The 14,377-nt window shown below is 52.1% G+C and overlaps 2 protein-coding genes across 10 annotated transcripts; one reads left to right on the forward strand and one right to left on the reverse strand.

Annotated features, from left to right (window-relative positions):
* Positions 1-43: 43 nt before the first annotated feature.
* LOC140066237 (uncharacterized) lies at positions 44-4,933 on the reverse strand. Of its 5 annotated transcripts, XR_011848170.1 has the most exons (4): positions 4,536-4,596; positions 2,799-3,450; positions 490-2,522; positions 44-120 (listed from the first exon to the last, which is right to left on the reverse strand). XR_011848170.1 is itself a non-coding variant. In XM_072113800.1 (3 exons), the coding sequence occupies exons 2-3, from the start codon at positions 3,446-3,448 to the stop codon at positions 1,478-1,480; spliced, it is 1,695 nt and encodes a 564-aa protein (XP_071969901.1). In that variant the 5' UTR covers positions 3,449-3,450; positions 4,790-4,933; the 3' UTR covers positions 44-1,477. The 5 variants fall into 5 exon arrangements, 4 of the variants coding, with proteins under 4 accessions (XP_071969901.1, XP_071969898.1, XP_071969899.1 ...); XM_072113800.1 differs by lacking the exon at positions 4,536-4,596 and adding an exon at positions 4,790-4,933 and having other exon boundaries at positions 44-2,522; XM_072113797.1 differs by having other exon boundaries at positions 44-2,522.
* On the forward strand, positions 4,215-12,645 carry LOC140066236 (interferon-inducible GTPase 5-like). Of its 5 annotated transcripts, none has more exons than XM_072113792.1 (3): positions 4,215-4,315; positions 5,826-6,469; positions 11,479-12,645. In XM_072113792.1, the coding sequence occupies exons 1-3, from the start codon at positions 4,301-4,303 to the stop codon at positions 12,590-12,592; spliced, it is 1,773 nt and encodes a 590-aa protein (XP_071969893.1). In that variant the 5' UTR covers positions 4,215-4,300; the 3' UTR covers positions 12,593-12,645. The 5 variants fall into 5 exon arrangements, with proteins under 5 accessions (XP_071969893.1, XP_071969892.1, XP_071969894.1 ...); XM_072113791.1 differs by having other exon boundaries at positions 4,216-4,330; XM_072113793.1 differs by lacking the exon at positions 4,215-4,315 and adding an exon at positions 4,466-4,504.
* Positions 12,646-14,377: the final 1,732 nt, after the last annotated feature.

The raw sequence follows: 14,377 nt of genomic DNA on the forward strand, positions 1-14,377 counted from the left end.
ACGACGCGTTTCAGCCACAGAGAGCGATGACACGACACAGCGATGACTGCAAACAGCTGCTTTATTAGCGGGATCACAAGACACAGGACAGACATGTCACCATATGCTAGAGGTGCACACCTGGCCAGGGGGGAAGCAGGACAGACATGTCATCTGATGCTAGTGGTGCACACCTGGCCAGGGGGGAAGCAGGACAGACATGTCATCTGATGCTAGTGGTGCACACCTGGCCAGGGGGGAAGCAGGACAGACATGTCACCATATGCTAGAGGTGCACACCTGGCCAGGGGGGAAGCAGGACAGACATGTCACCATATGCTAGAGGTGCACTCCTGGCCAGGGGGGAAGCAGGACAGTCATGTCATCTGATGCTGGAGGTGCACACCTGGCCGGGGGGAAGCAGGACAGTCATGTCATCTGATGCTGGAGGTGCACACCTGGCCAGGGGGAAGCAGGACAGACATGTCATCTGATGCTAGTGGTGCACACCTGGCCGCAGGGAAGCAAGACAGACATGTCGTCTGATGCTGGAGGTGAACACCTGGCCGGGGGGAAGCAGGACAGTCATGTCATTTGATGCTAGAGGTGCACACCTGGCCGGGGGGAAGCAGGACAGTCATGTCTTCTGATGCTGGAGGTGCACACCTGGCCGGAGGGAAGCAGGACAGACATGTCATCTGATGCTGGAGGTGCACACCTGGCCGGGGGGAAGTGAGACAGACATGTCATCTGATGCTGGAAGTGCACACCTGGCCGGGGGGAAGTGAGACAGACATGTCGTCTGATGCTGGAAGTGCACACCTGGCCGGGGGGAAGCGAGACAGACATGTCATCTGATGCTGGAGGTGCACACCTGGCCGGGGGGAAGCGAATCATGCTGCAAATCACTGGCACCACTGAGGTTCCCACAGCCTGTACCCCCTGTATAGACATCCCGCCAGTACCCGCTGCTGTGCAATATTCACCCTGTAATTCCATGTATCACCTCTGTGTGGCGCTATCATCACCCTATGCACTTATACCACCATATCGCTGCAGTAGTCCACGGCTTGGCACAATGATACCACAACCACGTGGCGGGTACATCGCATGCAACTAAGACTAGAGCAGAATCCAGGACGGGAAAGAAGATACAAAATATCAACCGCGGAGCTGAGATGTAACATTGTGCCAACACGTGCCACGTGTCGCTATAGTGGTGGTATATGGGCTGCCACATGTCTCTGTGCCACCACGTGCTCCCATGCCCGCACCTCATACTGTGGGATAACACTGGCAGAGGAGATGCCATGCACGGGCAATGCAGGAAATAATAGATGGCGCCCGCTGGACTGGGGGGCAAACAGTCAGGGATAATGCACTATTGCTTCTACACCTGCTCTGGTATATTATAGGGTATAAGGGCGATGCCACCCAGACAAAGACACATCGATGCATAAATAAGTACATGGGGGGCCACGGCTGGGATATGGGGGGCTCACACACATGGCCAGTGGCAGAAGGCAGTCCGTTCTTTTGCCACCTTTTGGTTGGTACAGCCGTGCAGCAACACCCGCTCTGCATCCTCTGCCATGCCCCACACGGCCTCCACCAGCAGCCGGTAGGTGCGCTCTGCAGACAGTTTAGTGGGGGTCTCCTCCCCTCCACCCCAGTGGGGTACATAACTCCAGACCAGCTCGCTCAGGGACAGGGGCTGAGATGCCATCTGCAGCAGGTGATCCGTAGTTGGGTCTTGTGCCAGGGGGCACTGGATCTCGGCACGCAGGTCCTCTGGATTGCAGCCAGTCACTTGTGATATCAGAGTCAGGGAGTCTTCATCCAGACCGTAACGCGCCCGGAACGACGACAGCTTGGAGGAGAGGGTGACCAGAGCGTCCTGCAGATGCCCGTCACTGGCCTTGGCACAGGCATCCAAGCAGATGTCATAGATGCCCATCATAAGCCTTCTCCGCTCTCGTCTCACCAGCTGGACTATAATGGCGGGGATGGCATGGAGGAGCCGCTCCCTCACCAACTGTGGTGCCCCCTTCTCCAAGGCCACCCTCAGGCCAGGTAAGTCGGTACCAGGATGCCACTTTTTGCCTCCTTCCTCTTCCCCCTTGGCGTTATGTTTGTGTCTTCTGTCTCCTTCACCACCAATCAGCATGCAGTGTTTGCCAGCCGCCACCAGGGCTTCTACCAGGGTGGCACGGGAGCTGTTGTCCATCCCCGAGCCCAAGATCAGGTAGACATCACAGGCTTCGGACTGTAAGTTCTGCAGATACTGCTCCACAGACATGGGTGGAGTCCCCGGACCGGGGAGCGGCTTCACTACGAGTCCGGAGAGTGGGGGCTCACAGAGAGCCGAGACTGTGACCTCCTTATCAGTGCCCGTCACCCCCACCACGGCAGAGACGGGCGGAGGGTTATCCAGGAAGATGCTGAGGAGAGAACAGAACTCGGAGAGTCCATCCTGGTCGCACTGGACCTCAAATAGCGACACCAGGTCCTGGCAGTGAGGTTCAGGGGTCAAAGGGACCGGCCTGGAATGAAAAACAGAAGAGCAATCACATTGGTGCTCTACTACTGCCCCCAACCCCAGTGCCACCATCCCGGAGGGGGTCTCTGTGCTCTGATCCACATCATTGGGCATTCATGGAGAACCCCCCTATCCAATGGGCCCTGATCACAGACCCGGGGACTCTCCCCATGACACACATACACGGATGACATAGAGGGGGCTCCTCACATTCCCTTTATCCTTGAGCCAGCTTTAAGGACAACCCCTTTAAGACCTTTGTCTGTACTTGGTCTCTCACCTCTTCCACTGCAGGATCTCCTTCTCGATATAATCCACCATTCCCAGGAAGTCGTAGTTTTGGGGTTCCAGAGCGGACACCAGGAATATTCCGGATCCTTGTATCCCGTGCCCCCCGAGACGCTCCTGCGCTCTGCCCCTCAGGCCCAGCAGTGTCTGCCCCCTCCAGTAACTCTTTCCCTGCTGTCTCTTCTCTGTGTGTAGGGTCAGGTCTATGTGCGTTTGGACTATGCAGACTGGTTTCCCTAAATGTTTTGTGGCCCCCAGGAGCTGCAGGTCTGCGTCAGTGATGGTCTCCCCAAATGTGACCACCAGACAGTGCACCCCCTCGGGCCTGATGCTGTCTATGTACACAGAGGGGGAGTCGCCCGCTTTATACCCGGGGCAGTCTAGGAGGGTCACATTGGGCAGTGGGGGGTAGGTGTGTCTCTGCACCCCATGTTCCTCGTCATCCCCCCTGAAGTACGAGTCTAAGAAGCTGGGACTGAACTGCTCGCTGTGGTTACAGAGAGATCGGGCTAGGGTGGTCTTTCCAGAGCCCCTCGCTCCAATGATGGCAATGGTGAAGTGTAGACATTCTGGGGGTGATGGTGTCTCAGGGGTCGGGGGTCCTCCAGATGTGATGTCTTCGGGGATCTCAGCATCGGCCATGTCTGTTACAGGATGAAAGAGGAATTAAGGAAATCACCTGATACATAGACACGAAGCAATGCAGTGAGTAAGCAGAGACGGAAGATGCATTAGGAATTATGACACCCGAATATAATGTGCTTCAGATACAGCGTCAGGGAAGATGCCACCAGCAGGGTAGGAATAAAGGGGTTCAGCGATTACACCCCAAGTCCTTATACATTGTACACCAGCCCCTGCCCTGTCATTACCATCAGTATCATAGCACATACATAGCATCAACCAACAGAGATCCTACCTGCCTGTGCCCCCCTGCCCATGGGCATCACCAGCACTGGGCACAGCAGGACAGAATGCTGACAATACCATGAGGTCACAATGAGGCAGCAGATAGTAGGGGGTACAGGAGTATATATATATACCTGCCTGTGTCCTCAGTAAGTGGCCCTCTATCCCTGGGCATCACCACCATTAGACGCCACCCTCCTGGGCACAGAAGGACAGAATGCAGACAATGCTATGAGGTCACAATGAGGCAGCAGATGGTAGGGGATACAGGGGTATATATATATATATATATATATATATATATATATATATCTACCTGTGTTATCAATAAGTGCCCCTCTATCCCTGGGCATCAGCACCATTAGATGCCACCCTCCTGGGCACAGCAGGACAGAATGCTATGAGGTCACAGTGAGGAAGCAGATGGTAGGGGATACAGGGGTGTATATATATATATATATATATATATATATATATATATCTGTGTCCTCAGTAAGTGCCCCTCTATCCCTGGGCATCAGCACCATTAGATGCCACCCTCCTGGGCACAGAAGGACAGAATGCAGACAATGCTATGAGGTCACAATGAGGCAGCAGATGGTAGGGGATACAGGGGTATATATATATATATATATATATATATATATATATATATATATATATATATATATATATCTACTTGTGTTATCAATAAGTGCCCCTCTATCCCTGGGCATCAGCACCATTAGATGCCACCCTCCTGGGCACAGCAGGACAGAATGCTATGAGGTCACAGTGAGGCAGCAGATGGTAGGGGGTACAGGGGTGTATATATATCTACCTGTGTCCTCAGTAAGTGCCCCTCTACCCCTGGGCATCACCACCATTAGATGCCACCCTATGCTATGAGGTTACAGTGGGGCAGCAGATGGTAGGGGGTACAAGGGTGTATATATATATACACTACCCTGCCTGTGTGATCAGTAAGTGCCCCTCTACCCCTGGGCATCACCACCATTAGATGCCACCCTATGCTATGAGGTCACAGTGAGGCAGCAGATGGTAGGGGGTACAGGGGTATATATATATACTTGCCTGTGTGCAGTGCTCAGGCCTCAGCTGTGTACAGGGAGGAGATCAGCAGCGTCACTGCAGAGAGGAGGAAGAAAACAGGAGCATGTGAGAGGAAGAGGAGGAGGAGAGGAAGGAGCAGAGGAGAGGAGAGGTCCATGGACACAGGGCACCAGCTGCTGACACCCACCAGGAGACCCGCAGCACCTGACAACAGTGAGACCCCCCCAATCCTCTGTAACCCCTCCCCCTCCTGCCGTGATACATTGTATCCATCGTGTTTTCAATATTTACATCTTCTCTTCCTCTTCTTATAATTGGGTTTCGGTTTCTCCCTTACACCCCCCTCCCAGTCCTTCAGACCCTCATATTTATTTATAATATAGTCTCCCCTATAGTCCTATGGCCTGCTGGAAAACTACAACCCCCAGCATGCCCTGTCAGCCTGTCACATGATGGGGGGAGTATTTACCGCCTCTAAGTTGTGTGGGAAAGAGTCAAACCATTTTGTAATAATGTCACAACCTCCCACCCATTACATCTAGACCTGGAATTGTTAACTCTATACTTGCCAGAGCACAATGCCCGGGGGGCACCGCCCAGTGTTATCAGTGTGGCTTCACCCCTGGCACATGGGGGGCAGAGGTTTCTGGAGTCCATCTATTCAAAAAAGGTTTGCAGATTGTACTAGACAGAGCTGAAGATTTGTTACATTTACAACTGAACCCAAGTGGCCATTTAGTTAAAGGGGATTTCTGATTTGACCCAGGGCATAACTTCATATTTGCATCCCCAAGGCCCCGGGTGGGTTTGGTATTTCTGGGGGTCCTTAATGTATAACAGACAATGAGGACCCCAGTGTTGTGCCGCTCTGATACCTGGGCATTGGCTTTGGTTGTGTATGAGACGTCTATGTCTACGGTGGTTACAGCATAACCTTAGCATTCACTGACAGCAAGCAGAGATTTTGAAAATGAAACCTCCTGACCAAAGTTTCCCTAAAGTGAGGATCTGCACAAGGTCACATCTCTGATACATCTTCTCCTCCGTTTCCTTCCAGATCATGGAGACATTTCATGAGCTGACGCTGACAGAGACTAAATTCCACCCCCTGGATGATGAAAGTGGTCATGAAGACCCCCCTCCGGAGGACTGCTGGGACTTCTCGGTGGCAGTGGCTGGAGGACCAGGGGTGGGGAAAACCGTCTTGATTCAGTCTCTTCTGGGCTTCTCTGAGAATGGCCAAGACTCGAGGGCGGCCTTCTTACACCCCAATAAGCCTGGTGGGCCGTTACTGTACCTTCACCCCTCCCACCCCGGCCTAACCTTCTGGGAGCTGCCCCTGGACGATGGTCCTCCTGAGAAGTGGATATCAGAGGCCGATCTTCTCCTTCTGGTCACTGATACCCAGTTCACACAAGCCCATGTAGACTTGGCCCATAGCGCCCTTATCCAGGCCAAAAAACTCTGCCTGGTGCGCACCAAGGTGGACTGTGACCTGCACACCCTGAAGAGGAGGATGAGGGAAGACTACTCCAGGGTGGAAGTGTTGTCAGCCCTGCGCTCCGTCATACAACAGCCATTCAATGACTCCGCCAGGAAGGAGGCGCTGCCGCTATTCCTAATATCTGGATATGAACCGTCCAAGCTGGACGCCCCCGCGCTGAAGGCCAAGGTGGAGGAGACCTCAAGGGAACTTGGCAGGTGAGAGGACACATGTAGTAGCGAATGGATGCCAGAGGGGGCGCCGATAGGTCAATGGCCAATACATTGGGGCAGATTTACTTGCCCGGTCCTGTCGCGATCCCGCGGTGCTTTGTTCGATGTGGATTTGGGTCGCCAGCGATTCACTAAGATTGTGCGTCCAATTTCCTGCATCCATCACTTCTGCGCCGAGGTCCGCCGGAGTTCACCTTCTTCTTCCCGATGCTTGTAATCGCTTTTCTTGCGACACAATTCTAAATGCTAAATAAAACGGTTTGTCCGAATCTGTCGGGATGTCCGGCAGCCACACCCTCCAACTTTTGTTGCATGCAAGCCGCCGCCGATGCGCCAAAATCCCGGGGCAATTCGGCGCAAAACGGAAATCGTCGGGAAACCCGACGAAAATGCGTCTCGCGGACCTTTAGTAAATGATCCCCAGTGGCTCTTTTTACATTGTACTTTGGTTTGTATATTTGATGTTGTGTGATGGGCGCTCTCTGTGTTGGCGCGTGTATATACGTGACTGCATGCGCTCGCATTTCTATACATTTGTATTGGTTTAGATTTTCACATTATTCATCTAATTGTTTTTGTGGATTTTTTGTTACTGTGTCATTTATTATCTTGGATTAATACATGGAGCATGAAGTGTATAACTGATGGGGGGGGGGGGGGTTTGGGGTCTTTTTTTATGTATTATCAGTATTTATACATAGGGCGTGTTGTAACTTATTCACCACATTCCAAATTATTTAGCACATGATATTTATCTCTGATTTTCCATAACAGTCACCCATTAGAGAATAAGTACAAGATTTTTATTGTACAAACCTCCCAATGATCTCAGGCTATTGTTCATAATAAAAAAAAAAAAAACTCAAAATGCACCAAATTATTCTGCGCAGCAGTTTCCAGACAATTTATAGGTTGTAAAGAAGTGAAAATGGTGATTTGAAGAGTTTTCAGCATTTGGATGTCACATTCACTGAAATTAGAAGGGATCCCAACAACCCCCAAACCCCCCCCCCCCCAAAAAAAAAAACCTCCTGACGGGTTACTTGTTCCAGGACCTTCTGTGACGTCTCCTGCACAATTCCTGCAGCCATTACACTTGGGACTTTTAGGAGAATTTCTTCTCGAAATTGTTTCCCAGACCCTCATAGATCTTCTGCCTGATGATGGGGTTGGGGTTGGGATATGGTTAGGGGGCCCAGACGTACATGAAGACACAGTCATGTTTACTGATCAGTGTCATGCAGCCCTGGATGGTCCAGATGGATGGAGAAGTGGATGGTTGCTGGATGGCCACCATGTCCCAACAAGGCTGTGACGCCAGCAAGAAGGTGGTGGATTCATGTGTTGGGCCGGTATCATGGGGAGAGCTGGTCGGCCCCTTTAGGGTTCCCGAAGGTGCGAAAATGACGTCGTCATAGAGTCTATAGAGTTTCTGACTGACCACTTTCTTACACGGTACAAAAAGAAGAATCTGGAGCAAAATCCTCTTCATGCAGGACAATGCCCCATCTTCACGCAGGACCGTGCTCCATCTTCATGCAGGACAATGCGCCATCTTCACGCAGGACAATGCGCCATCTTCACGCAGGACAATGCCCCATCTTCATGCAGGACAATGCCCCATCTTCATGCAGGACAATGCCCCATCTTCACGCAGGACAATGCCCCATCTTCACGCAGGACAATGCCCCATCTTCACGCAGGACAATGCCCCATCTTCACGCAGGACAATGCCCCATCTTCACGCAGGACAATGCCCCATCTTCATGCAGGACAATGCAGCATCTTCATGCAGGACAATGCCCCATCTTCATGCAGGACCGTGCCCCATCTTCATGCAGGACCGTGCCCCATCTTCATGCAGGACAATGCCCCATCTTCATGCAGGACAATGCCCCATCTTCATGCAGGACAATGCCCCATCTTCATGCAGGACAATGCCCCATCTTCATGCAGGACCGTGCTCCATCTTCATGCAGGACAATGCCCCATCTTCATGCAGGACAATGCCCCATCTTCATGCAGGACCGTGCTCCATCTTCATGCAGGACAATGCCCCATCTTCATGCAGGACCGTGCTCCATCTTCATGCAGGACAATGCCCCATCTTCATGCAGGACAATGCCCCATCTTCATGCAGGACCGTGCTCCATCTTCATGCAGGACAATGCCCCATCTTCATGCAGGACCGTGCTCCATCTTTATGCAGGACAATGCCCCATCTTCATGCAGGACAATGCCCCATCTTCATGCAGGACAGTGCCCCATCTTCATGCAGGACAGTGCCCCATCTTCATGCAGGACAGTGCCCCATCTTCATGCAGGACAGTGCCCCATCTTCATGCAGGACAGTGCTCCATCTTCATGCAGGACAGTGCCCCATCTTCATGCAGGACAGTGCCCCATCTTCATGCAGGACAGTGCTCCATCTTCATGCAGAACCGTGCTCCATCTTCATGCAGGACCGTGCTCCATCTTCATGCAGGACCGTGCTCCATCTTCATGCAGGACAATGCCCCATCTTCATGCAGGACAATGCCCCATCTTCATGCAGGACCGTGCTCCATCTTCATGCAGGACAATGCAGCATCTGCATGCAGGACAGTGCTCCATCTTCATGCAGGACAATGCCCCATCTTCATGCAGGACAATGCCCCATCTTCATGCAGGACCGTGCTCCATCTTCATGCAGGACAATGCCCCATCTTCATGCAGGACAATGCCCCATCTTCATGCAGGACAATGCCCCATCTTCATGCAGGACAATGGCCCATCTTCATGCAGGACAATGCCCCATCTTCATGCAGGACAATGCAGCCTCTTCATGCAGGACAATGCAGCCTCTTCATGCAGGACAATGCCCCATCTTCACGCAGGACAATGCGGCATCTTCCCGCAGGACAATGCCCCATCTTCACGCAGGACTGTGCTCCATCTTTATGCAGGACAATGCCCCATCTTCATGCAGGACAATGCCCCATCTTCATGCAGGACAATGCCCCATCTTCATGCAGGACAATGCCCCATCTTCATGCAGGACAATGCCCCATCTTCATGCAGGACAATGCAGCCTCTTCATGCAGGACAATGCAGCCTCTTCATGCAGGACAATGCAGCCTCTTCATGCAGGACAATGCCCCATCTTCATGCAGGACAATGCCCCATCTTCATGCAGGACAATGCAGCCTCTTCATGCAGGACAATGCCCCATCTTCACGCAGGACAATGCGGCATCTTCACGCAGGACAATGCCCCATCTTCACGCAGGACCGTGCCCCATCTTCACGCAGGACAATGCGGCATCTTCACGCAGGACAATGCGGCATCTTCCCGCAGGACAATGCCCCATCTTCACGCAGGACTGTGCTCCATCTTTATGCAGGACAATGCCCCATCTTCATGCAGGACAATGCCCCATCTTCATGCAGGACAATGCAGCATCTTCATGCAGGACAATGCAGCATCTTCATGCAGGACAATGCCCCATCTTCATGCAGGACAATGCCCCATCTTCATGCAGGACAATGCAGCATCTTCATGCAGGACAATGCAGCATCTTCATGCAAGACAATGCGCCATCTTCATGCAGGACAATGCCCCATCTTCATGCAGGACAATGCCCCATCTTCATGCAGGACAATGCAGCATCTTCATGCAGGACAATGCAGCATCTTCATGCAGGACAATGCCCCATCTTCATGCAGGACAATGCCCCATCTTCATGCAGGACAATGCCCCATCTTCATGCAGGACAATGCCCCATCTTCATGCAGGACAATGCAGCCTCTTCACGCAGGACAATGCCCCATCTTCACGCAGGACAATGCCCCATCTTCACGCAGGACAATGCCCCATCTTCACGCAGGACAATGCCCCATCTTCACGCAGGACAATGCCCCATCTTCACGCAGGACAATGCCCCATCTTCACGCAGGACAATGCGGCCTCTTCACGCAGGACGATGCTCCATCTTCACGCAGGACGATGCTCCATCTTCACGCAGGACAATGCCCCATCTTCACGCAGGACAATGCCCCATCTTCACGCAGGACAATGCAGCCTCTTCACGCAGGACAATGCCCCATCTTCACGCAGGACAATGCGGCATCTTCACGCAGGACAATGCGGCATCTTCACGCAGGACGATGCTCCATCTTCACGCAGGACGATGCTCCATCTTCACGCAGGACAATGCCCCATCTTCACGCAGGACAATGCAGCCTCTTCACGCAGGACAATGCCCCATCTTCACGCAGGACAATGCGCCATCTTCACGCAGGACAATGCCCCATCTTCACGCAGGACAATGCAGCCTCTTCACGCAGGACAATGCAGCCTCTTCACGCAGGACAATGCGGCATCTTCACGCAGGACAATGCGGCATCTTCACGCAGGACGATGCGGCCTCTTCACGCAGGACGATGCGGCCTCTTCACGCAGGACGATGCGGCCTCTTCATGCAGGACCGTCACAGAAGGTCCTGTGCTTCATGTAACATAAAAATTTGGTTTATTTCTATATTTTTTCCTATTTATTATTTTTTTTTTTCCTTATTTTTTAATTTTACCATCTTACTTGATCCCTTGGTGCAACGTCTGACGTTGTGCTCGGCTTCCAATGACACGCTTGGATTGCCGCACATGCGCCATGACATTGGTTTGTCCTGCTGGACATGGGGCAGCCTTGTGACTAGTCCGTGGCACAGACGCGCCAGGTCCCTGATGACGCGTCCGGGGCCAGACATGTGTGTAAGCCTCATGTTGGCTATAAACAAGTTGCTACAAGCCCCCTGGGTGCAATCACTTGCCATCGCTTCCTCCATTCCATTGCACCTCGGCGAGCGTTATTAACTCTTTTCCATGGGTAAAATGTAGGTTGTTGCTATGTTTATGTGATCCCCATGACTACAAGGAGCCTTTATATTTGTTTATTCTGCACAGCTTTTAGTCTTTGATGTTTTCTAACCCGTTTCCCCTCCCCCTTGTCTCCCGCAGGGCGCTGTGTCTGGCACAGCAGGGTTATGAGGTGATCGGCTACGAGGAGATTGCTGAATTACAGTCGGCGCTGGAGAGAGGAGGCATCTCGGAGATGGTCAGGTTCATCCAGAGCAGCTTGGACTCTCTTCTGGACACGCGTTTTGACCTGGCGTTAATGGGGGGTAACCCGGGCTTCCGTCACTCTGTATTGAACGCTCTCCGGGGACTGAAGGATGGCGAGGATGGTTCTGCCCATGGAGGAAACCCAGAGAACCCCATTGAGTATGCCAGTCTCAAGTACCCCAAGGCCAGTCTATGGGACCTTCCCGGAATGGAAAGTCTGGAGTCTCAGCCCAAGAAGTATCTGGAGAGCGTTCACGTCAGCCGCTACGACGTCACCCTGCTGTTCCTCACGCCCTGGCAGGAGGCCTCCAGCAGTTACCAATCTCTGGTCCATGAGCTAAAGAAGGAGGGGAAGAAGAGCGTCTTCATCCAGGACTGTGACGACCATGAGGTGCCACCAGGACCAAGAGAAGATCAAGTCTTTGTTTTGTCGCCTGTAAAACTCCCCGGGCCAGAATTCCATCGTTTTTTGGGATACCTGGAGAAGAAGTTGCCCAGCCATAAGCTGCGGGCGTTCATGTTGTCCCTCCCGAATCTCTCAGCGGAAGTCATTGAGAAGAAGAAGGAGGCTCTGTCCCAGGAGGTCTGGAAGGTGGCTCTCCTCTCCAGCCTGGTGGCCAGTGTCCCCGTCCCTGGCGTGGGCATAGCTTGTGACCTCACCCTGCTCACCGCCCGTCTGGACACGTATCGTCAAGAGCTAGGACTGGATGCTGACTCGCTCGCCAACCTTTCCCATAAATCGGGGGTCCCGGTCCCCAAACTGATGCTAGAGATCCAGAGCCCCGCAGGGAAGGGGGTGACGCGGGAGCTGGTGCAGAAGATGCTGGGGTCAGCCACGGGGATCGGCCTGGAGGTGGCCGGGGTGTTCCTGCATAGATTTCCTCTTCTAGGTCCCTTGGCCACTGGGGGCATTGCTTTCCATGCCAGCTACCTGGTACTGAGCCGCTGCCTGGAGGCCATGGCCGAGGATGCGCAGAGAGTACTGTCCAGAGCGCAGGCGCATGTCTAGCCCGCATCATACTGCCCCAGCTGCTATATACAATACATCCTGCTGCCCCACTATTCTTACTGCAGCATCTGTCATATCTGCAACGTGTAAGACTGGAACGTATGCACTTTTTTAGTTTCTTAAAGCGAATGTGTAAGCTGTTACCATACAGACTGCAGCCAGTGCTGACTATTGTCCCTGGAGAGACGTGTAATCATACCATGCTGTGCATGTTGTTAGTAGCAGCAGGACTGTGACATATGGATTAATGTTCCAGGATTGTAGCTTCTCCAAGTGCACTGGGGGCGTGTCCTCACACTGCTGTGCTCTGTGCTCTGTGCAGCCAGTGATAGGTATTATCTCTGGAGAGATGTGTAATCAGACCTCACACTGCTGTGCTCTGTGCTCTCTGCAACCAGTGTTATGTATTGTCCCTGGAGAGATGTGTAATCAGACCTCACACTGCTGTGCTCTGTGCTCTCTGCAGCCAGTGTTATGTATTGTCCATGGAGAGATGTGTAATCAGACCTCACACTGCTGTGCTCTGTGCTCTCTGCAGCCAGTGTTATGTATTGTCCCTGGAGAGGTGTAATCAGACCTCACACTGCTGTGCTCTGTATTCTCTGCAGCCAGTGTTATGTATTGTCCCTGGGGAGATGTGTAATCAGACCTCACACTGCTGTGCTCTGTGCTCTGTGCAGCCAGTGATAGGTATTATCTCTGGAGAGATGTGTAATCAGACCTCACACTGCTGTGCTCTGTGCTCTCTGCAACCAGTGTTATGTATTGTCCCTGGAGAGATGTGTAATCAGACCTCACACTGCTGTGCTCTGTGCTCTCTGCAGCCAGTGTTATGTATTGTCCATGGAGAGATGTGTAATCAGACCTCACACTGCTGTGCTCTGTGCTCTCTGCAGCCAGTGTTATGTATTGTCCCTGGAGAGATGTGTAATCAGACCTCACACTGCTGTGCTCTGTATTCTCTGCAGCCAGTGTTATGTATTGTCCCTGGGGAGATGTGTAATCAGACCTCACACTGCTGTGCTCTGTGCTCTGTGCAGCCAGTGATAGGTATTATCTCTGGAGAGATGTGTAATCATACCGCTGTGTATATTGTTAGTAGAAGCAGGACTGTGATATATGGATTTATATTCCAGGATTGTAGTACTAGGGGCCTTTCTATACAGAGAGCCAAGTGCACATCAGTGTGAGGACACATCCCCAGTGCACTTAGATATGGATTTTTATTCCAGGATTGTAGCTTCTCTATCACAGTTCTGCTGCTGCTACTAACAACATATATAAAGGTTTGATTATGCATGTTTCAAGGGACAATACATAATACTGGCTGCACAGAGCACAGCAGTGTGAGGACACACCCACAGTGCACTTGGAGAGGCTCAAATCCAGTAATATAAATCCATCTATCACAGTCCTGCTGCTACTAACATACAAAAAAGTCTGATTACACATCTCTCCAGGGACAATACATAACACTGGCTGCAGAGAGAACAGAGCACAGCAGTGTGAGGTCTGATTACACATCTCTCCAGGGACAATACATAACACTGGCTGCAGAGAGCACAGAGCACAGCAGTGTGAGGTCTGATTACACATCTCTCCAGGGACAATACATAACACTGGCTGCAGAGAACACAGAGCACAGCAGTGTGAGGTCTGATTACACATCTCTCCAGGGACAATACATAACACTGGCTGCAGAGAGCACAGAGCACAGCAGTGTGAGGTCTGATTACACATCTCTCCAGGGACAATACATAACACTGGCTGCAGAGAGCACAGAGC

The sequence above is a fragment of the Engystomops pustulosus genome, chromosome 6 (genome assembly GCF_040894005.1).
Source record: "Engystomops pustulosus chromosome 6, aEngPut4.maternal, whole genome shotgun sequence".
Taxonomy (NCBI): Eukaryota; Metazoa; Chordata; class Amphibia; order Anura; family Leptodactylidae; genus Engystomops; species Engystomops pustulosus.